The sequence below is a fragment of the Miscanthus floridulus genome, chromosome 4 (genome assembly GCF_019320115.1).
Source record: "Miscanthus floridulus cultivar M001 chromosome 4, ASM1932011v1, whole genome shotgun sequence".
NCBI lineage: Eukaryota > Viridiplantae > Streptophyta > Magnoliopsida > Poales > Poaceae > Miscanthus > Miscanthus floridulus.
Window position 1 is genome coordinate 42434776 of NC_089583.1, and position 23090 is coordinate 42457865.

Consider the following 23090-nt stretch of genomic DNA (forward strand, 5'->3'; position numbering starts at 1 on the left):
TCGTTGCATTAATTGTAAATAATGTTATGGTTGTTTTGGAAGGAAATTGCCTTAAAAGTCTCCAAATGCCACTAATTTGCATGCGCCATTGCTGCCCTCTGTCACACACTCCATCAACGAATCCTAGGTTGCCGTGTGACCATGACATCATCTTTGCATTTCTTTGCAATTAATGTAACAAAACAAGTGCCTTATTCGCTTGTTTTATAAGCCATATTTTTTCAGCTAACAAACATTATTTTTTTCTCACAACAAATTAGTCAACAGTACTTTCAGCCATGGCTTATCTGCCAAGTGAATAGGACAAAGATGTTTGATCTCCAGCGGCGCCATCATCTTTGCATGCGCCATCATCTCTTTGCACAGCTACCTCCGCGCAGTTCATTTCCTGTGCCGGCTCCGGAGTTTTTCTGGGACCAAAAACTAAAAGGTACCTTAATGATAGATTCATCATCGATCAAGGACCGGAACGAAAGATCGCGAAAGAGCGGCGCTAGAAACCTGCAAGGGCCATCCACGTCCTCGCCGAACCTCCCGGTCGCGGCTCCCCCAACTGCCTACCGGCTACCAAACTCACGAGCAAAGCTAAACGCTGCCAACCAACTCGCGCTGCCAGTGCCGACCAACTCGCCGCCACAAAAAAAAAAAAAAAAAAAAAAAAAAAAAAACACGCTAATCACTGCCAAGAACACAAAAACGCGAGGAGAAGAGAGAAGGAAAAAAAAGAAACAGTGCTAGGGTTTGGCTGATTGGCTTCGGCCATGGCGTCTACCTCTCCGCGCCGCTCCTCCGGCGGGGACCCGCCTTCCCCGTCCACGCCCCTAATCTCCTCGCCGACCTCCCCGTCCCCGGCATCCGGCCCCTCTGGCGGCGGCCCGCTGGGGCGGCTCACGAGCCTCCGCGGCGCGGCGCGGTTCATCCGCCGCACGGGGAGCCGGCGCCTGTTGAGGGAGCCCTCCGTGGCGGTGCGGGAGACGGCCGCCGAGCACCTCGAGGAGCGCCAGACCGACTGGGCCTACTCCAAGCCCGTCGTCGTGCTCGACTTGCTCTGGAACCTCGCCTTCGTCGCCGTCGCCGCGGCCGTCCTCGCCGCGTCGACGGGCGAGAGCCCCGCCGTGCCGCTCCGCGTCTGGATCTCGGGCTACGTGCTCCAGTGCCTCCTCCACATCCTCTGCGTCACCGTCGAGTACAGGCGCCGGCGCAGGGACGCGGACCAGGAGGGAGCGGGTGATGAGGATTTCAAGCTCAGGTGAGCCTCTGCTTGGATCGAGCCCGAGCTCCCAATACTTCTGGTGTCGCATCTTATTGCCATCGTGATCTGGTCAAAGTTCCGTGCCACCTCCAGGCCTCCTTCTGTTGTGCTGTGTTGACCATTTCTGTGCACATGCTTTTGATTGTACTAGTAGCTACCTCGTGCTGTTTATTGTTGGTGTTTTGAAGCCCATCTCATTTGAGTCGTGGACTCGATGGGAGTTATACACCTTTTTTATGGGGACTCTTCCTTTTCCCCTTTATTTGATTCCCTTTTCTTTTTCTATAATATGACAGGTCTATTACTTTTGGACAACTTATGATTTCCTTTGCTTAAAAAAATGTGCATACGGTGGTGATGTGCATAGGGTGGTGGTGGAAGGTTGATTGTCAGCGTAATTATGTTGTATCGGTTAAGGTTGCATTCTTATGGAAAAATTTTAGAGTAATTGATGATAGCATGTGTGACTTCATACATTGCAGACTTGCAGTGGAACCGGGAGATTATTTAGGGTGAGGGGATTTCTCTGACAATTCTTTTATAATATGTTGGATCTGAATCCCACTACCTAAACAGGCCCTTATTCTCTTGGTATTTGCAGCCAACTTTATGATGACCAAGATGCTTCTATTGAACGTATTCCCTGTAATTTCCATAAATGTGTTTTGAATATTTCATTGTGGTTCACTTGCAGGCATATACCACTTGATTGCAATCCTTTTAGAACAAGTGAAAACAATAAGTAATGAAATTATCATCTATAACAATGAAGTACAAAAACTGAAAACAAGAGTTTTAGCCTGAGAATTGAGTAGGTTGCTGTCGGATATTATTTAATATGGACCGATATCAACAACAACAACATAATCTTTCAGTCCCAAGCAAGCTGGGGTAGGCTAGAGTTGAAACCCACCCAGAGCCCCAAGTCACGGTCCAGGCACTTCAATAGCTGCTTTCCAAGCACTCCTATTCAAACATAGATCTCTAGGTATATCCCAAGCTTTCAAATATCTTTTTATTGTCTTCCCCATGTCAATTTCGGTCTTCCTCTACCTCTCGTTATATAATTAGCTTTAATACCAAAAGCTTGTCGCCACTTGATCCACCCTGCTTTAATTCTGTGGTTAACGTCTGCATCAATATCTCTATCCCTCTGTAGCATCGATCCTAGATACCGAAAGGTATCCTTCTTAGGCACTACTTGACCTTCCAAACTCACATCTCCCTCCTTCTGTGCAGCTCTGCCAAAGTCGTATCTCATGTATTCGGTTTTAGTTCTGCTAAATCTAAAACCTTTAGACTCAAGGGTCTGCCGCCATAACTCTAGTTTCCTATTTACTTCGTCTGGCTTTCGTCCACTAATACTACATCATCAGCGAACAACATATACCAAGGGATATCCCCTTGTATGTTCCTGGTAACCTCATCCATTACCAAGACAAAGAGATACGGGCTTAAGGCTGACCCTTGATGAAGTCCAATTTTAATCAGGAAGTAATCTATGTTATCATCGTTTGTTCGAACACTAGTCACAACATTGTTGTACAGGTCCTTGATGAGGGTCACATACTTTGATGGGACTTTATGTTTGTTCAAAGTCCACCACGTAACAATTTCTTGGTATCTTGTCATAAGTCTTCTCCAAGTCAATGAAAACCATGTGGAGGTCTTTATGCTCTCTAAACCGCTTCATAACTTGTCTTATTAAGAAGATTGCTTCTGTGGTTGACCTTCCGGGCATGAAACCAAATTTGTTTGTTAATATCTGCGTCGTTTCTCGCAGGCGCTGCTCGATGACTCTCTCCCATAACTTTATAATGTGACTCATCAACTTAATTTCCCGATAATTAGTATAACTTTGAATATCTCTCTTGTTCTTGTAGATTGGTACCAATATGCTTCTTCTCCACTCCTGAGGCATCTTGTTCGATCGAAAGATATTGTTGAACATCTTGATTAGTCATACTATAGCTATATCCCCGAGACATCTCCACACCGTGATTGGGATACCATCAGGGCTCATCGCTTTGCCCTCTTTCATCCTTTTTAAGGCTTCTCTGACCTCTGATTCTTGAATCCTCCGCACAAAGCGCCTGATAGTGTCATCAAACGAGTCGTCCAGCTGAACGGCGGTGTTCTCGTTCTCACCATTGAATCATTTATCAAAATACTCTTGCCATCTATGTTCGATCTCATCCTCCTTCACCAAGAGCTGCTCCCTCTCATCCTTTATGCACTTGACTTGGTTGAAGTCCCTTGTCTTCCTATCGCGAGCCCTAGCCATCCTATAAATGCCATTCTCTCCTTCCTTCGTACTCAAACGTTGGTAAAGGTCCTCATAGACCCGCCACTTTGCCGCACTCACCGCTCGTTTTGCAGTCTTCTTTGTCACATTGTACTTCTCTATGTTGTCTACACACCTGTCATGATACAAGCGCTTATAGCACTCATTTTCCTTAATAGCCTTTTGCACATCTTCATTCCACCACCAAGTGTCTTTCGAGTCGCATCCGCTCTCTTTGGTCACTCCAAGCACCTCTGAAACAACCTGCTGAACGCATGTTGCCATCTTCTCCTACATGCTGTTTACATCGCCTTCATCCTTCCAAGGGCCCTTTTCAATGACTTTTTCCTTAAAGACCTTTGATGCCTCCCTTTCTAATTTCTACCACTTCGTTCTAGCAACCCTAGCTTGTTTGTTCCCATGAGCTTGCACCAGAAAGCGGAAGTTAGCCACCACCAGCTTGTGTTGAGCGACCACACATTTTTCAGGTATCACCTTATAGTCCACGCATGTTCGTTTATCCCTCCTTGTAAGGACAAAGTCGATTTGACTAGAGTACTGTCCACTACTTGTCGGGTATCGGTATTAGGGATACCCTCCTCGCGTGATAGGCCCCGATGACACCGGCCCCGCGAAGGCCGTGGCTCTTTAGGAACGTGATGGCGTCAAGGATATCGCGCATCCTCTTCTTTTCCTTCTCGGGAGGTCCCCACGACCACACTTGTGGTGTCTCTTCGATGAGGCGTCTGGTGAAGTCCGGCAAGGGGGCGGCGGCGTCGTTCTTCACGTAGAACCACTGCGCATGCCACCCCTTGTTGGACCTCGACAGCTGGCAGAGCATGTGCTCGGCGGACCGCTGCCCCCGGAGGTGGATGCCCGCGCATCCCATCGGCACCGGCAGGTCCCCAGCTCTATCCCTCTTCTTGAGCAGGGAGACGGAGAAGTACCTCCACAACTCAAAGTGGGGCTCGATCCCTAGACATCCCTCGCACAGCGTGATGAAGGCCGCGATGTGCTGGATCCCGTTGGGATTCAGATGCTGCAATTCAATCTAGTAATGGTGCAGCTGCCCCCGGGAGAACGGGTGGGGAGGAATCGCGAGTCCGTGCTCGTGGAAGGGCGCGAAGGACACAACGTAGCCGTCAGGCGGCGCCAACACCTCCTCACGACCGGGCACGAGCCACTCCACCGCGTCGGTCCTCCCGCGGAGAAGGCCGCGCTTGACAAGGCCCTCCATGCGCGCGTGGGTGACGTCGGAGTGATACCACGACTCCATGGGAAGCAAGGGCGGAGGAACGAAAGCTTCGCTAATGGTGGAAGAGCAACGACGGAGGAACAAGGATTTCGCTGGCGGCGCAAGAGCGAGGGGCGAACCATCCGCCTAGGTCGACGCGCATGCTGTGCCTCGTCACATCACCTCTCCGGGAATCGTGCACACGCCACCCCCGGCCGCTCCTCGAAGGGCGTGCCGGACAGCGGTTCGCCCCCTCGATGGGCCGAAAACCGCCGCAGGTAAGAAGGGATACGGAGCTGAAAACGCTCCCACGGCCCATTAAGGCCCAGGAGTTCGAAGGTTGGCCCACCGTCGGGTTCACAATTGCTCCAGGGCACCTTTAGAGTGAGGGGTGATAAGGGATGGGTCCGCTAGCGGCCGGTACGCGGGCGCACGAGTGCTACGGGCATCCTGGTCCACGTTCGGGTCGTGGCCGGAGCACGGTCCATGATTTTTCTTCGAAGAAAGGCAACGAGCCCTTGGGACTGGTCGAACGGACCAAAAGACTATATGGATTGGCCGCCAAGAATCTGGAGTCGGTCACCAGCTGACCTATGATGAACCCCCGCGAACGGGAAGCCGAGGCCCCACTCGATCCAGCCCGTTAACAGCTCATCGAGCACCATGATTCGTCCATCGAGGAAAACATGTCACGGCTCAGCTCCTCCGTTTTACCGAAAAAAACGCTTGAGGCGGGACGACCACAAGACGAGCTAACCCCTCGACCGGACCCTTGCTACACGCGGGGGCTCGGGGGAAGTTGGACTCGCAAGGAGACCGAATACGTGGTCGCGTGACAATGGCGGATCAATCGGATCCTAGGGAGGGATCGGAATCAAGAGAGATCTTTTTCGACCCCCCGAATCCCGCAACTGCATGCTCTCGAAGAGTCTGAACGCAATGGAAAGGAATCGTGACCCTACCAAGACATCCCACGGCCCGCAAAGGGAGATCAAGACCCTCAGAATCCTTTCGTCTGAAAAGGCCTTCGAAGGAGTATCCTACTCCTCCGCAGGCTCGGGGGCTACTGTCGGGTATCGGTATTAGGGATACCTTGAAGAAGGAAGCTAATGGCCGCGAACGCTAACTCGTCCGGATGGTCAAGGGCGTACTTTGGTCTCGCCCGACTCCGAAGGTACGGGCTCTGTGTCACCCGACCCTGAGGGCGCGGGCTCCGTCACGCCCGACCCCGAGGGCACTGGCCCCGTCTCGCTCGATCCCGAGGGTGCGCGCTCCGTCTCGCTAGACCCCTCGGGTGCTGGCCCCGTCTCTCCTGACCCCGAGGGCGCGGGCTCCGTCTCGACCGACCCTGAGGGCGCGGGCTCCGTCACGCCTGACCCCGAGGGTGCGGGCTCCGTCTCGCCCGACCCCTCGGGTGCGGACTTCGCCTCGCCAGATCCCTCGAAGGGGGATTCCGCCTCGCCTGACGGTGGTCCATACCGCCCCAAACCACTACGGGTCTAAGAGTACGAACCCAGGGTCAAATTTCTGACACCAGAAAGGGAGTAGGCGCGTCTTGACGTGACCCGCGGCCACGACGGGCCATACCTGAGGACTCACGTCATCAACTGTGTCGGACGTGCCGACGCTATGCTACCTATTCCCCGTACGACTTCCGACGGGAGTTTTTGCTAACCATGTCGCCCGCCGGGACGGAATGGAGCGCCACGATCGGCTGATGACACCTGCGTATAGCGCCAGTGATGAACAGGGTCGTGACGTGGAGATGCCCCCGTCATCATCTACAGGACCGGCGGGACCCGCGTAAAGGAGATGAGGGGCGCCGCGACCCCGGAGGCCTTCTTTCTCCTCGCTTTTCTCTCTCTCTCTCTCTTTCTCTCGTGTAACATGTGCCTTCCCCTTCATCTATAAAAGGGGAAGTAGGACGCTCCAACAAGACTCAACACCGTTCGACTTTTTCACCAGAGACTGACCTGCTCCCTCTCTCGCCCATTTGTAACCCCTACTACAAACTAGTGCCGGTAACACGAGCAGCAGCAGACTGGACGTAGGGACATTCCGCGCGAACCAGTATAAATCCTTGTGTCCTCCAAGCACACCATCTGGGCCAGACGCACAAATCACAAATTTACTAGTTGGTGATTCGAAACACCGACACTACTAAAGGTCACTAAATGGGACTGTCTCTTATGAAAGAAAGTGTTAGCTATCATCAGATCAAAAGCTATGGCGAAGTCTAAAGACTTCCTCTCCCTCCTGGTTCCTACTACCATATCTGAAACCCCCATGAACCGCCTCGAAACCTGCACTTGATGTACCTACATGACCATTAAGATCACCTCCTATAAAGAGCTTCTCGCTACTAGGGATAGCTCTAACCAAGCGATCTAAGTCTTCCCAGAAAAGCCGCTTAGCACTCTCATCATGGCCTACTTGGGGGGCATACGCACTAATTACGTTTAAGACCATATCACTAATGACAAGTTTAACTAAGATGATCCTATTCCCTTGCCTTCTCACCTCCACCACACCCTCCTTGAGGCTCTTATCAATCAAAACTCCTCTATTTTTATTCGAAGTTGTCCCTGTGTACCAGAGCTTGAAGCCGGTATTGTCCACCTCCTTCGCCTTCTGCCCCTTCCACTTAGTCTTTTGGACGCATAAGATATTTACACGCCTCCTAATCGCTGTGTCCACTAACTCTCTTAACTTACCTGTAAGGGACCCTACATTCCAGTTACCTAAACGGATTCTAGTTGGCTCGACTAGCTTCCTTACCCTTTGCACCCGTCGAGGTAGGTGTGAAGACCCTTACTCATTTTGCATCACACCCGGGCGCCGATGTGGCGCACCACTAAGGATGCAACGACCCGATCTTTGCTCACTTGACACCATGCCCAGATCGCGACACGGCGCATCACGGGGGTGACGACCCGGCCCTTGCTCATTTAACACCATACTCGGGTTCCGACATGGCGCGTCGCTAAGAGGGTTACGCCCTAACGGGATTATTTTTTGTTTCATTTCCATAAAAGTGGCTAAGTTTTTACATTGGCTCGCCGCGCCTAACACAACCCTCCTCCTTTGCTAGGGTTTGGGACCTGCTATGCTAGGACACCAAAGGCGCCCCACCATAGGCGGAGTTAATATGGACCGATATCTTACATAGAAATGGCCCCAATGAAAATTTTGTATTGATTTGATGGACTTGTCTATTATTAGCTTTTTGGTGCTTTTGTACAAAAGCCTTCACATGTCTTTCTTTCATTTTACGTGAATCACACTAGGAAACTTTTCAATACTGAAATCCTTAAGATTACTTGTTCTTGTCATCATACTTACTATTTATCTGTTTCCATGTTCAGTATTGTGAAGCACTTGGAGTCTGCAAACACGATGTTTTCCTTCATATGGTGGATCGTTGGGTTCTATTGGGTGTCTGCAGGTGGTCAAGCTTTATCATATGATGCTCCTCAGCTTTATTGGTATGTCTGTTGTAACTTTGATGTGTGAATAAGGAAAAAAATCTGAGTGGTCTTTTGTAAGTTCATCAATGTTGTTCTCTGAAATGTCTATCTTCTTTTTCTTCTTTTTACAGGCTGTCAATTGTTTTTCTGGCATTTGATGTTTTCTTTGTGGTCTTCTGTGTTGCCTTGGCTTGTGTGATTGGAATCGCTGTTTGTTGCTGCCTTCCCTGCATTATTGCTATCTTATATGCTGTAACTGATCAGGTATGTCCTGTGACCACCATAGTCTTCTAAATACAGCTCCTCCTTTTTTTTTTCTGTCAAATGCAATGGCAAATGCCCTGTTTTGGATGATATGAACACTCCTGTTTGCTGCCCTTTGCTACATTCATACACCCATGCCATAAAGATATTAGCATGCCCTGTAGTGGTGCAAGTAATTTTAACAGAGGCTTTGCCTGGGATCATTGATGTCTCCTATGCTGATGTGCAGTGAGCTAGCAACCATCATTGTCTGAACTTTTTCTCTGTAGCTTTATCCCTTTACACTACCACAACTACTTATTCTACTTATTAGCCAGTATTATTTGAATTATTCACGCTTAAGATGGTTGTTGACATGACAGAAACAATTCTCTTCTTCTCTGCCTCCTGACACAAAACCAATGAAACACACTGTGTTTTTGCTGAGACTATCTACTTGTTTCAATTTCAGCAGGAGGGAGCATCTGAAGATGACATAAACAACCTTTCCAAATTCAAATTTCGGACAATGAGTGATGCAGACAAGCTAGCTGCCGGCATTGCAGCACCTGTGGGTGGAGTGATGACAGAGTGTGGTACCAATCCTCCTGTCGAACATATCCTTTCAGCTGAGGATGCAGTAAGTTTTTCAAGTTTATTTTGAGAAGTTTGTGTTATCATTCTCCTTCTGTAGATATTTATGGTTGGCGCTGAATGTGTTAGAAATCCCATTTCATTTGAATAATGGTGGGATTTTAGGATAATTGCAGCAAACTGTTTACATCATGTTAATTTTTACAATGCTTGAGGTCTAAAGTCTATTATCTGTAGAATAGTTAACCATATCCTACAGTGGTGCATGCATTTCAGAAATTTGAAATTGTAGTAGGATATTCCCTAGATTTGCATGGACATTGGAAGAGTTTTAGTTTGGAAATTGTTTCCTTCTTTTGCCACAGTACTTCCATAGTTACAGTTGTCTTTACATGGCGAAACATTATGCCCTCTGTTTCACTGTATTTGTCCACAACAAACCATGTGCACAAACCAAGGCATTACTAGTAACAGGAACATGAAATAACCATCTCTACCCGTATTATACATCATGATGTTACCATTTCTCTACTATTAGAGCATTGAATTAGGGGTATGGAGTAGAAATATTGCAATAATTGCACCCTACATACCATCAATGAACAAACATGGTAGAACGTTTTCTCCCAAGGCCTACAAAACAGTGAAAGTGAGACTGAGGGAATAGTATGTTTAAGTTTTTGTAGAATGTCAATTTGTTCTTTTTTTTCTTTGCCTTCCTCAGTTCTGTGGGATTTGTGCCTCTGCCTGTATGGGACATGTCAGATGTCACTACCTTCTTGTTGCTGCCTCTGCCTGTATGGGACATGTCATGTCACTACCTTCTTGTATCCATAAGCAGTTCTACTTCCTTAACACCCCATGGTTGTGAAGTTGTGATTCTAGGTGTCTATGTGCATAAAAGTTCTCCTGTCTGTGTTGAAATATTTATCTTGAACTTCTGTGAGTGTAGAAGGGTTTCAGCATCTCGCCATCCTTCTTTGGATATGTTGTTTGCACCTTTGAAACTAGAGAGCTTTATACATAAACATCTGATCTAGTTTTCAGAAATGACCAATCCATGTACCTTTTTTTTAAATAAAAAATGAAGCTAGAGTTTGAATGTCTTTTGCCACATAAAGATTTAGAGTTCAGAGAAAATAATTTAAAGATTTAGAGTTCAAAGGAAAGAATTTGAGTAATTTGATAATTCTTCTGTCTTATCTGAGAAGTTGACTTGGGTAGAGGCAATAAAAGGAGACTTGAAAGGATGGAATATACCCAAAGACTTAGCCTTAGATAGGAGTGCTTGGAAGACAGCTATTCACGTGCCTGAACCTTGATTGTTTCTGTTGGGTTTCAACTCTAGCCTACCCCAACTTGTTTGGGACTTAAAGGCTTTGTTGTTGTTGTTGTTGTTGTTGTTGTTATCTGAGAAGTTTCATATCTGCAACTTGAATCCAAATTAATTGTAAAACAAAGTTGATACATTGATTCCAAATGGTTTAGTTTTAGATTTTAAATTCAACTTTAAGTTTAAAGGGCAAAGTACATCTATGAGAAATTAGCTTACACCACCTCAGATAATTTTTATCAATTTTGGAATAAATCAAAATTAACCTGCATATGATTTCAGATGTAAGATTCTATATTTGGAAGAACTTGAGTGATTTCTCTTTAATGTTTTACCTTTGACCTTTCAAAAATAGTGAGATTTTGGAAATTCTGACGGTAATGATTTAGTTTGGGACATAATGTAATGTAATGTCCATCATTTCACTAGTATGTACAAAGGAAGAAAAATGACAGTAGATCCGAAACCACACTGCTTTATTTTTCCATGCACGCAACTTACTTTTAGATTAGGGAGTCTCATTTGAATTCTACGGCAATGGTCAATGGATATATGATAGAATATGGGGATCTGGAAATAATTAATAAAATTGTAATATTCTGGTGCCAGCTTATCTAGCTGGCATGTGACCTCAACTACTTCTTTAAGCAATCAAGTTTGGTGTCATAAATCTTAGGGACAATTGTCTAGCAGACATCCAAAGTGATGGTCGTTTGCTGGCGGACACCCTGTTTTGAGCAGTTTGCCAGAAGACACTCTGGTTCGTTGAAATTATGCCACAGGACACCGCGGCCCGGTTTTAGCCGGTTGAGGAGAGAGATAATTTTGTTTTGGACATCCAGTGCCCCTAAGCCACACTTAGGTCCGCCCCAACCTGGTCTGGTTGGACCCAACGGAGGGGATGGCGCCGCTGTACCCCAACGCCAACATCCACGTGTAGAACCCAAGCCTCAGGCCCCAGCACCGCCGTGCCCTCCCCGACCTGGCCCGCTCCACCCGCTGCAAGACCTCGTCGGGGTCCTCCCCAGCTTCTGCCGCTGCGGGGGGGGGGGGGGGGGGGGACCGGCGGTGCCATCGACGCCGTGTGTCTCCTCGAGCTCGTCCCCTTTGCCGAGACCGATGCCGCCACGCTCGCGCGCCGCCTGCAGTCCGAAACGTCGTCCGCCAGCGAGGCCGAGCGGGCTGCTCTGGCCGACCTCGCCGCGGAGCTTGGGGGCTCCGCGCCCGCTGCGGTTGCTCTTGCGCTTCGTCACATCATGGAAGACAGCGGCGGCTTGTAGATCGAGGAGGCCTTCATTGGTGGCAAGCAGATGACTATGGTCTGGGCCATCTACCGGAGCAAACTCCTCAAAGAGCTACCAGAATCCTCCTCTGTGCTCCAAATCCAACCTCCGCCAACTCCACAGGTGACTCCCATAGATACTGATACTAACAGTGCCATCATACCAAGGCCTCGGAGATGGGGAGCCGCTCGCATGGAAGGTGGAGAGGTCGCCGCCACCGCTAGAACTCGGGAGGGAGCCGCCGCTTGGCCTGCGGGATCCAGACCGCTGGTTGGTGCCGCCGGATCTTCCGTTGATGCGAGGAGGAAGGAGGAAGGAGGCGCCGTTGATGCGAGGACGACGTAGGCGACTTTGGATCTTGAGCTGCGGGGCGACGCCGGACTCCGGCGCGGAGCTGCTCGGTAGGGGGCGGAGCTTGGGCTCTGGCGTGGAGCTGGTCCGAACACGGCCTGTCTCTTCTTCCAGTTCCGTTCTTATGTGGTCCGACCAGACCAGGTTGGGGGTGGACCCAACTTTGGCTCAGGGGCACCGGATGTCCAAAACAAAATTTTCTCTCTCCTCAACCGACTGAAACCGGGCCGCGATGTCCTGTGGCATAATTTCAACGAACCAGAGTGTCTTCTGGCAAACTACTCAAAATGGGGTGTCCGTCAGCAAACGACCATCACTTTGGATGTCCGCCAGACAATTTAGACATGTGACAGGCAGCTGAACTCAATTAATGATAAGCTCAGTAGTGTTCTCAGTGTCTGCAAGATCGATGTTTCCAGTTTGCCCATGTGTGAGCATTCAACTGGTCAGTTGGAAACTTGGAATTACTGCCTCTTGCCATTCACCTTTTGTGTAGGTACCAGTCCTTATGAAGCTGATGTTCAATTCTGAATGTTTTGGGCTGGCTCAAACCTTTGTTATCTTCTGGGAAAGAGTTACCACCCTGTGTCCAAATTATAGGTCATTTTGGGTTTTCTAGGACATAGCTTTGCTATGCACCTAGATATACGATATGTCTAGATACATAGTAAAAATGTGTATCTAGAAGAGCCAAAACGACCTATAAATTGGAACGGAAGGAGTATTATGTTGAGCTCCTGTTTTTTTTTGCTACTTGTTACCACAGTACTGTTAGTCACATACATTTGAGTTACCGTGCAGTCTTACACTGTTATTACAAGTAAGAGAATGCTGTTCTATCAGACTTAATCTGATCATCCCATTTTTAATGCAGGAGTGCTGTATCTGCCTATGCCCGTATGAAGATGGCGTGGAACTGCGTGAGCTCCCTTGCAACCACCATTTTCACTGCAGCTGCATAGACAAGTGGCTTCACATAAATGCTACATGCCCATTGTGCAAGTTCAACATCGTCAAGAGCAATCCTGACAGAGAAGAGGTCTAGTTCACTAAAAAAAACGTGGCAAAACATTTCGGGCATGTCCCAGCTGTGCTCTTCAGTACTACCACATTTGCGAACCGAGTTGTGATTACCGGTCCTGTAGTTAAAATTCATAGGTGATGCACAGATGGTTGCAATGTTGGTTCTCGTGAATATTCCTTTTAGCAGTTTTCTGCACGGGCTGTCCATTCTCTTTCTGCTCGATCTGATTGTATCGCAGATTTATTTGTACAGGAACACATGGTCATGTTGGATCTTGAAAGCACTCAGTCATTTGTAAAATGATTCATGAATTGGAGGCTAGTGTACAGACTGCTTTTGGTTGGCATAAATGATTTGAGGGCAATATGAATGAGGGAGCGGGTTTACGCAGATGTGCAGATATTGTGTATGGGTTCGCTTTTGAAATATGGTAAACCCTTTTTTGCATGCAAAACATGAGTGTCCAAACGGAACATTTTTATGATATGAGATGATAATATACGTGTCGAACGATGAGACCATTTTTTTTTAAAAAAAACTGCATGTGATACGGGATTTTGTGGGTAAGTACAAGTGGCAAGTGGTAATAGTCTAACAGAGCACAAGATTGAAGCAAACATTGCATTTAGAAGACCCAAATTTTCAGTTTATATATGACCTTTCATGATTTCATCTCCTTTGGTGTTGCTGGTTTGTGTTTAGCATGGTCACGGAATGGGTCAACCCCATATCTGGACCTCCCAAATCTTCAGTTCAGAATGTAGTTAGGCAGTTTCAGTTCAACCAAACTTTATATATAACCAAACTAATCGTGACGATCATGTTCGATGATGATGGTCGCCAGGCAGCGTCAGCATTCAAGTTTTGAGGATCCGCTAAGCCGTTGGCTCATCATGCCCGCATGGATGACACGACGCCACAGCACCGTACCGCTGCATGCAACGCGCACCTGACATGGGAAGCGTCGAACCAGATACAGAGCTTATACAATCGAAACCTCACTCTCCATGAGGCCATGATGGCAGCCACGCGATGGTCTCTTGTAGTCGGCGCCGCCGTGGCCGTCATTCTGTCTTCGTCATGCTTCACCGCGACAGCCGCGGCCAGGCCACTCCCGTACCCGGGCCGCTCGTCGTCGACGTCGGCGTCCCTGGACTGCGCCACGGTGACGTCGCTGCTGGCGGGCTGCAAGGCCTTCGTCAGGCGCGGCGCGGTGGCGGCGGCGTCGCCATCCGTGCCGGCGCCCGGCGCCGCGTGCTGCGAGGGCGTGGCGGAGCTGTACGCCGTGGCCTCGGACTCCGCGGACAACTGGCGGTCGGTGTGCGGGTGCATGGCGGGGCTCGTGCGGCGGTACCCCTCCAACGCCTCCGCCATCGCGCTGCTGCCCGGTCCTCTGCGCCGTCCTGCCGCCCGCCGGGCGCGCCGCCAGCGACACCCTCACGTACTGCACAAGGTACGAGCACACACGAGTACACGACGTACGCACATCGTCGATCTCTCTCGCCCTTATTCAGTCATCAAATAGAGCGGCAACTCTGGCGCTTGTTAATATTGTTACTAATTGATCTCGCAGCCCTTCTTGAGTTCTTGACCTCGCAGCCATGGCCGGCCGTGCAAGGGTAATCTTCACGACTTCACGAGCAGTATCTCTGCTGATCATCTCAGCATAGTTGCCATGTACACACTAGCTAGAAATAAAGTTTGGACCACTGCTTTTTTTTTTGGAGAATAGGATGCTAGTAATTTGGTTTTGGTCGTCAATTTACTTAGCTTTCACGTGTGAAGTTCTTTAAAACGCGCTCTCACAAGGAATTTGTGTGGATCATGCATGAGATTCTGTGAGAGCATGTTTTAAGAAACTCTACATGTAAAGTAAAGCTATTTTACCAAACGGTTCACCAAAACAGTTTTAGCTTCACCGATAAAGCTACTCGTGGAGCTGAAGAAAAAAAAAACTACTTCACTAGTAAAGCGGAGCTGTCAAGTATCTGACGTGATTAGGTGGGGACAGGATTCGAACCTGCAGTCTTCAGGTCATGAGCCTGATGAGTCGACCAATTCCTCTTCCCCTGATCTTTCTTTCTCTCTTCCCACCGGTTCCCCTTGCGATTTTTTTAATTTTAACACTTTTTGAAAACTAATTTTAAATCTAACACGGTCATTTTTTTTAAACTAACACTTTTGGCCGCGCCTATTGCCCTGGCGCGGCCAAATGCCTGTGCCGCGCCATGCATGATGGTGCGGCAGAGGGCTGACGTGGCAGTGACCAGAATCGCTGACCGCTGACGGGGCAGGGCCTGCCGCACCCTGATCCGTGGCGCGGCAGAGCCGAATAAAACCCCCGCCGCCAGTTCCGCTGCCCGAGCAGCAAGGCCGCCTAGCCGCCGCGCCCGCGTCTGCCCACGCCAGCCCGCCACCGAGCACGCCGGCCGCCACGCCACGAATGCCGGCAGCCCGGCCCCCGCCCGGCCCTCCATTGCCGCCTCCCTCTCTTCCCTTCCATTCCCCGGCCGCCTCCCTCCCTCCTCGTCCTCGTGCAAGGTAATGACACACGTTTTATTTTCGTTTGAATGATGGATAATATATTATGAATGGGAGCTAAGTGTAGGAGAAAAATTATGTTTGGGCGGTTTGAAGAAAGATATTAGTTTGATTTTGTCAATGTTAAGGTTAATTATTTAGTTAGAGGTATGTTTACCATGTATATTTTTGTTGCTATAATTGTCGGTTATATTATTTTAGTTGCATTGCAAATGATTATATTTTACATTAATTTATGTTGTTTTGATTGATGTTTAATTTGAACCGTTTTATTAGATGGAATACATGTTTCGGGAGCAGTTATGGCGTAAACGGGGTCGTCCTAGAGAATTATACCCCGATGAGTCTAGCAAAGATGCCTCCGTCCCTCCTAAACTCCCTGTCCCTAACTGTGACTGTGGTCATCCGGCCAACGTGTTTTAATCGAGACATCCGGACATTGCGACTCGTTGCTTCTACACGTGCAGTCGTTTTAATGTAAGTAATTGTTTCCGTATATTTTTCTTCTTCATTTGTATTACTAGGTTACTAATATTTTGTTGAATTTTTGTTGTGTAGGACCATGAGAGGTGCTTTTTCTTTCAGTGGATCGACGGTGCAGACAAGTTTGACCCCAGATACCTCCTTTTCGACGATTGATGGAGATGGCGACATCCACGAGAGCACTTCGAGCGGTGGGTTCCACCTTCCCCTAACCCCGTCCAATGACGGATAAGGAGAAGCACTTAGCCACAGTTAAACGACTCGAGGAACCTCCTCTGTGCCATTGCGGAGACCGAACCGTGATAAACCCTGACAATACGTTGGAGTTTGTGTGCCCAAAGAAGCATGAAGTAAGTGCAAAGGGTATGTGTTGAAATGTTAAGCTATATGTGTCATGTACTAATGTCACGTTATTTAGGTGTATTTAATGGCGAAGTATCGTTTCAAGGAGTGGTTGTATGGTCCTAAGAATAAATGGCCCGAAGAACCTCCAAAGGCAAAGCAAAAGAAGAAAGAAAGGTTAATTTACAAAGCACCGCCAGTCAAGTGCGAATGTGGTGTTAAATCCAACTACGGTGTAGTCCATTCGGAGCTTGGAATAGGCCATTATTGCGGCCATATAATTGACTATGATGAGGTTGGTTATTTTTATGGTAACCATGAAATCATGTTTTGTTTCTTTTGCTAAGACATATATGATATAATTTATCATTTGAACAGAGCACTAGGAAATGCAGGTGGGAATGTTATGATGGTCAAGCTAAGTTCTTGGATGAACTGAAGGGGAAGCAAGTAATTACATGAAAGAGGGGATATGGACCTGACTATGTCAACCTTTTAGTTAAACATCACAAAGACAAGATACGTGAGTTTGCTAGACAGCGCGGTATTTATAACCCGATCGACGTTGGGCTTGTTAAATGGGGATTGGAGAGACGGATGACATTAGATGAGGAGAGGGCAAGGAAGGAGGCAAGGGAGGAGACAAGAGTACAGATACAGGTCTTGAACGAGCATGTTGTTTCATTATATGCCAGTGAGTGCTTGGAAGCCTTTTTCGCTGCCTGATTTTAAATGTAATATAGTCGCGTTGCTAACTGATTGCATTTTTTACATTAAGGGATTGGATGCAGCGAGGACCATGTTGCAGAGGTGGCTCGTGCAAGGTACGAGGAAAAGAAGTTAGATGAGCACAGAAAGTGAGCTAGTCGCACCATTGAATCACCGATTGTGTTGTCTGATGAGGAGGACGAGGATGAGGATGACACTGCCAGACTCAACGTGCTCATCGCTCTAGCAGAGGCGGGCTTGTAGGCGGATGAGGCTGAAGACGACACTGGTAGACTGAGCGAGCTCATCGCTCTAGCATAGGTGGGCTTGCAGGCAGAGGAGGCTAAGGACGACACTGACAGACTGAGCAAGCTCATCGCTCTAGCAGAGGTGGGCTTGCAGGCGAAGGAGGATGATGACGCGTTCTTCACTCAGGCCACAGATGCTGCAGATGAAGCGGAGGCTGCTTACTACAGGCGAAAGGCAGATCAGGGCAATGTAGGTGAGCCTAGCCACAGCAATAGGGTTGTGGTTGAGGATTGGTACTCGGACGACGAGTTGCTTACTCAGTATGTTTCTAACTGAGGGTTTTAAATTGCGCCGACTGTTAGTTCCATGCTTTATTAATGATCGATGTAGCTATGTAGTAGAAATTCCATTGTGTTGTCTTATATTCTATTTGAACTACTAATATATTGTACCCATATGTCATGTACTCGGATTACCCATGATCAATCTTAAGTGATCACATCTGTACAAAATGGATTCTATCGTGTTGTCGGTGCTATACAAAACTACAAGTGGTGCCGCGACCGTGCGCAAGTTGAAACAAACATGAAGCAAATAAATGGACGACAAGTTGCCACATAACATTTTCATTGGTTTATGAGTCTGCAAGTTTTCGATGACAATATTCGTTCGACATAAGTTCAACGTAATAAACTAAGTCCCAGGAATGTAAGGATCCCTCGAACGCCTCATGGAAACCTCGTCATCCGGTGGAAGAAGGGGGTCGTCGTACTCCACCTCAAGAAGAGGGTACAGCTGATGTGGCGTGGGAGGGGCCATCCTGTTACAAATTGATAAAAAAGGGTTAGAGTATTCAAACTAACAATATTTAGATTAACGCATTGCAAAATTTGAACTACTTGTTATGCAGTACGAACACAATATGAAATCACATGCTGCCCTCGTCTTCTATGCCGGCTAGCCTTGTGACCAGATTGTTTACAAATGGAACAAAGATTCCTGCCACAGGTCTCATTGAAGTCTCCCCGCTGTACATATCTTCGCCGTACCCTCTCATAGCGTCCATGTCCCCCTTGAGTCGCTTCTTCTTCCTCCTACCCTTCCCTACCTTCATTAGATCCGGATGCGGCACGTAGTCATAACCATTATAAGGTGGCCACTATGTCGGGTCAAGGTATGGCTCGAAGCTCATCTCCCAAATACTAACGGTGTTCAAATGGAGATACAAGGGTGACATATATGGCAGATCCTCATAGTTGTATCCATGAACCCTACAGGCCGTGATCATATGAGAGCAAGGGGCATGCATGATCTGAGGGACGTTGCAACTGCACTCTACCTTTTCAAGATCAACTCGGTAGTTTTATCCACCATAACGTTCGCCGCCCAAGCTTGTGCCACCCTTGCCCCGTATACTAAAGATATGGCGGCGGGGTCCATACGGCTCAGCGGTGTGCTGCTTGGCCAATTCCTTGGCCTCCTTCAAATGTTCAGCTCTGGCCTTTTCAAAATGGCCCTGCTCAGCTATATTCCTCTACGCAAGTTCCCACCTCTTCACAAAATATTCGTTGCACTTATGAAACGAGAACTCAACAATTCCAGACACAGGCAACGATCGAACTCTAGTGAATACATGGTTGAAGGACTCCGAGGAGTTAGTGGTCATGATGCCATACCTGAACCCCCCTCATCATATGCTAACGCTCACTGAGCCTTCTGTTCCATCTGCGCCTCTAACTAGACCTTTCCCGCTGTATTTACCATCTTGTCTAGTTCTCTCTTTGTCTCCTTAAACTGGTGCTCTATACATACACAACATAGAGCCTTTACCTTGTCGCATACCTTCTGCTTCCGCTGACGTCGCTAGAAATTAGCGGCAAAGTGTCTCATGCACCATCTTTGTACTAGAGGCGGGAACCCATCTATATGCTCAGCTGCAGCATTAAGAAAGCCCTACATGACGGTCTGAGATCAAACATATAGTGCGAGTTGGGCCAAGCACTTGCACACGTAGAAGCCGCATGAACCATGACCACGATTCATTGTTCTCTCCCTCTACCAAAGCAAAAGCCATGGGTACTATCTGATCCTCAGGATCAACAGCAGCAGCCATCATCAAGGTGCCCCTGTACTTTCCTATCAGGAAAGTGCCATCAACAAGTACGACTGGCCGACAAAACTGAAATGCATGTTCCATTTGCGTGAACGACCAGAACACACGATAGAGGACATGCCTCCATGGGTCCCAAAAAACATCCCTCCGATGTCCACAAACCATTTCAAGCCAGGGTTGTAGTAATGCATTGCACATAAGATGTGGGGCACCCTGTTGTACGCTTCCTCCCAAGTACCCCATCGAATTGCTAGAGCAATTTGCTTAGCATGCCAAGCCTTTCCGTACGTCACATCGTACCTAACGAATCCAGATATAGACTGTTGTAAAGAAGACACCGAGATATCGTTATTATCATCAACGAGCCCCAATATACGACGAGCAAGGTAACATGCAGTGAGCTGATGATGATTTTCCTTCACCCTATTGTCTAGGAAAGTGTGGGGTTCGACAACTTTAGTTATCCTCCACTTGTCATCACTCTGCCTCTTTCGTGCATTTAACCTCCATATATAATCGTTTTTGCATATCACGTGGTACCTCAACTCCTGGTCCGAATGAGTGACGGTGTATGGCCTATGGTGGTACACAACATAGTCCTGAAGGAAGAGTTTCATCTCTGACATTGTGTTGAATATCATTCCCTTCCTAAGGGTTTCTTTCTCATGGTTATACAATGAATTCCTACACATCTGGAGACCGGTGTCATAAACTGCCATATCCATCATGCTGACACCCCTATAGTTCGGAACGCTCATGAAAGGTACGTTCTTAGACCTTAGTTGCTCAAGCTCAGTCGTTGTGTAAGGTGGTGGTGGAATATACTGCTGCGCTTTGCTAATTTTGGCCCATAAATCATAGGGGGTATCATCTATAGCTAAATCTGTGACTAGTCTACCCTGAGTCTAGACACCATGCAAAACCTCAGTTGGTACTGGTAATGGCATAGTATGAACAGATACTGGCATGGCATCAGCCGGTGTTGGCATAGCATCTATACCTCCTTGGTCATCATCAGAATCGTTTGAATCACTGCTAACTACATCACCGATCATGTCCTCCTCCTCCTGCTCCTCCTCTTCCCGTTCGAAATCATTCACATCGAAGTCATTGCTTATACAACCTACTGCAGTTGAATGAAACTGCTCCTGTGTCAATTGTCCATCCAAATCCATGTTACCCTGAGTTGTTTTCCCTTTGACCCCCAATTCTTACTCATTGCCTCCAACACTGTCAATGGACGGGCCGTCCTGAACACCCTGCATCCTGTACCCATTCTCCACCACCACCTCAGCCATAGGCACAATGGAACCTTGGAGAACCCTAGTGTAGCGGGACTGGTGAGCAGGGTCACGCAAGGGCATAAGGACATAGTGTGCCCTAGTCTTCCCAGTATCAAACCTCCCCTTCAATATAAAATCACCGTCAAACTTTACATTCAAACGGACACAAAGGTCATTGAAGCTAGGAGGTTCATCAAACCATTCCAATTCTTCTTCCATATTCTCAAACATACCATCTTCTCTCCTAACACTTCCTCCATACAAAACTCTAACACAACAATCCATCTGCAAAAGTATTTCAAGAAACTTCGTCAAGTCGTCGAAATCGTCGTACGTAATATCTATAGTAATATTAATACATATTCTAACTATAACTATACTAACTAATCTAATATTAACATCTATATAATGCTAACTACAACAACTAATTAGACTAAATCCAATATATAACTAGACTCAAATAACTGTACTAACTAAACTACCTAACTTTACTACCTATACTAACTTACTATATTACCTATACTAACTAAACTAACTAACTTTACTAACTATACTAACTATATTTTAATAATTTTACTAACTTTATTAGGAGAGTACCTCGCTGCAGTGCGCTAGACCGGGCCAGGAGGCGTGGGCGCAATCCTCGGCGGGCAGCCGCCGTGCGTGGCGGGAGGGGGTGGCGCGCTGGCGTGCGGGCTCGGCGGCCGCACCGGGCGGCCAGCGGCCGTGCCGTGCTCGGTGGCGGGCTGGCGCGGGCGGACGCGGGCGCGGCGGCCAGGCGGCCTTGCTGCGCTGCTCGGGCAACGGCGGCTGCTCGGCCACTGGCGGACGCGGGCCGCGGCGGGGGTTTTATTCGGCTCTGCCGCACCAAGATCGGTGGCGCGGCAGACCCTGCCCCGTCAGCGGTCAGCGATTCCGGTCGCCGCCACGTCAGCCCTCTGCCACGTCACCATGCATAGAGCGGCACAGGCATTTGGCCGCGTTAGGGAAATAGGCGTGGCCAAAAGTGTTAGTTTTTTTAAAAAAAAAACCGACCGTGTTAGATTTAAAATTAGTTTCCAAAAAGTGTTAAAATTAAAAAAAAAATCCCCCTTGCTTGCTTGGCCGGGATAGAACCAGCGTTTAGGTTGCAGCTAGGCATGGAGGCTGGAGCTCCCTCCTTGATTGACGACTGGTACGAACTTGTTGAAAGCACGAGCGTAGAAGCGAAAGAAGAAGCGAGGGGATTGAGCTTCCAAGCGAAAGAACAAGGGATGAGCGCTTTGTTACTAAAGCGCATACATTTTCTTGCTCCTTTGTATACGCAATTCTCCACTGAACCCATTGACCTAGGTACAGAGTCTGTTATGAGTACGTCTTTTCGGACTCTTTATTCGTTTGTGCCTTATTTTCATTCCCTTTGAAAGCACTGTTGAATTTGTTCCAAGCATTTTGGGTCCCAAAGATGAGACTATAGTTGAAACTTTTTTTTGAGAAAATTGCAAAAATACCCCACCATCTGTCATAGATTTTGAGATATATATACCACCCTATAATATGTTTTTATTGCAAATGTGCACTCCATCTATTTAGTTGCAATACCATCCTCTACGGTCTACACATATACAGAGCTACACTTCTAGATTCTCTGGCTCTGCTCTTTGATTCTCTAGTTAAGTGATTCTACTTGATTCTGGTGAGAGCATGTGAGAATTGATTCTAGAGTGATTCTGGTGGATTTTGATTCGGGAGCAGTGAGGAGCATGTTTTTAGCTCGCACCTTCTAGTATAAATGGAGAAGTAATTTTTGCCTACTCCCACCTGAATCTGTGCGAGATTAACTGTTTGGCTGGAAAGGAGTGATTTTCAGGGAGAATCTGCTCAAGAAGCCCTGCCAAATGGCCTCACATATACTTAGCTGATTCTACCCACGTCGCCAAACCGTTTATTAAGCATTAGCTTCTTTTCCGACACTTCGGTGCAAAGATATAAAATTATTAGGTTTGTATCGGTGATATGAACCCAGATACCTTACCGTATAAACAATAACCAGGGTACCTTACCGTACGAATAACAACCTAAATATATTCATAGTTCTTGGTGTCCTCGATTCGTCCTTGATTTTTATTTTTTTCATTCCATAATATGGGCTCACCGTTAGGTTGAATTGGTTCGAAGCATTTTGGCCCAAAAGACGAGACCATAGTTGAAAAACCGAGAAAAATGCAAAATTCCCCGCATTTCACATAGAAGATTTTGAGATATATGCAGAGTACCACCTCATATAAGATGTTTTTATTGTAAATTCACACAACACGCTCTATGTA

The 23090-nt window shown here is 47.6% G+C and overlaps 1 protein-coding gene across 2 annotated transcripts; it reads left to right on the forward strand.

The window, feature by feature from the left end:
* The first annotated feature begins 551 nt into the window (after window positions 1–551).
* Window positions 552–13451, forward strand: LOC136549640 (E3 ubiquitin-protein ligase At4g11680-like). 2 transcript variants are annotated; one of them, XM_066541004.1, is made up of 5 exons: window positions 552–1249; window positions 8136–8255; window positions 8369–8501; window positions 8956–9120; window positions 12916–13451. In XM_066541004.1, exons 1-5 carry the CDS (start codon window positions 762–764, stop codon window positions 13084–13086), a joined length of 1077 nt encoding a protein of 358 aa, XP_066397101.1. In that variant the 5' UTR covers window positions 552–761; the 3' UTR covers window positions 13087–13451. The 2 variants fall into 2 exon arrangements, with proteins under 2 accessions (XP_066397101.1, XP_066397099.1); XM_066541002.1 differs by having other exon boundaries at window positions 562–1249; window positions 8953–9120.
* The last annotated feature ends 9639 nt before the right edge of the window (window positions 13452–23090 follow it).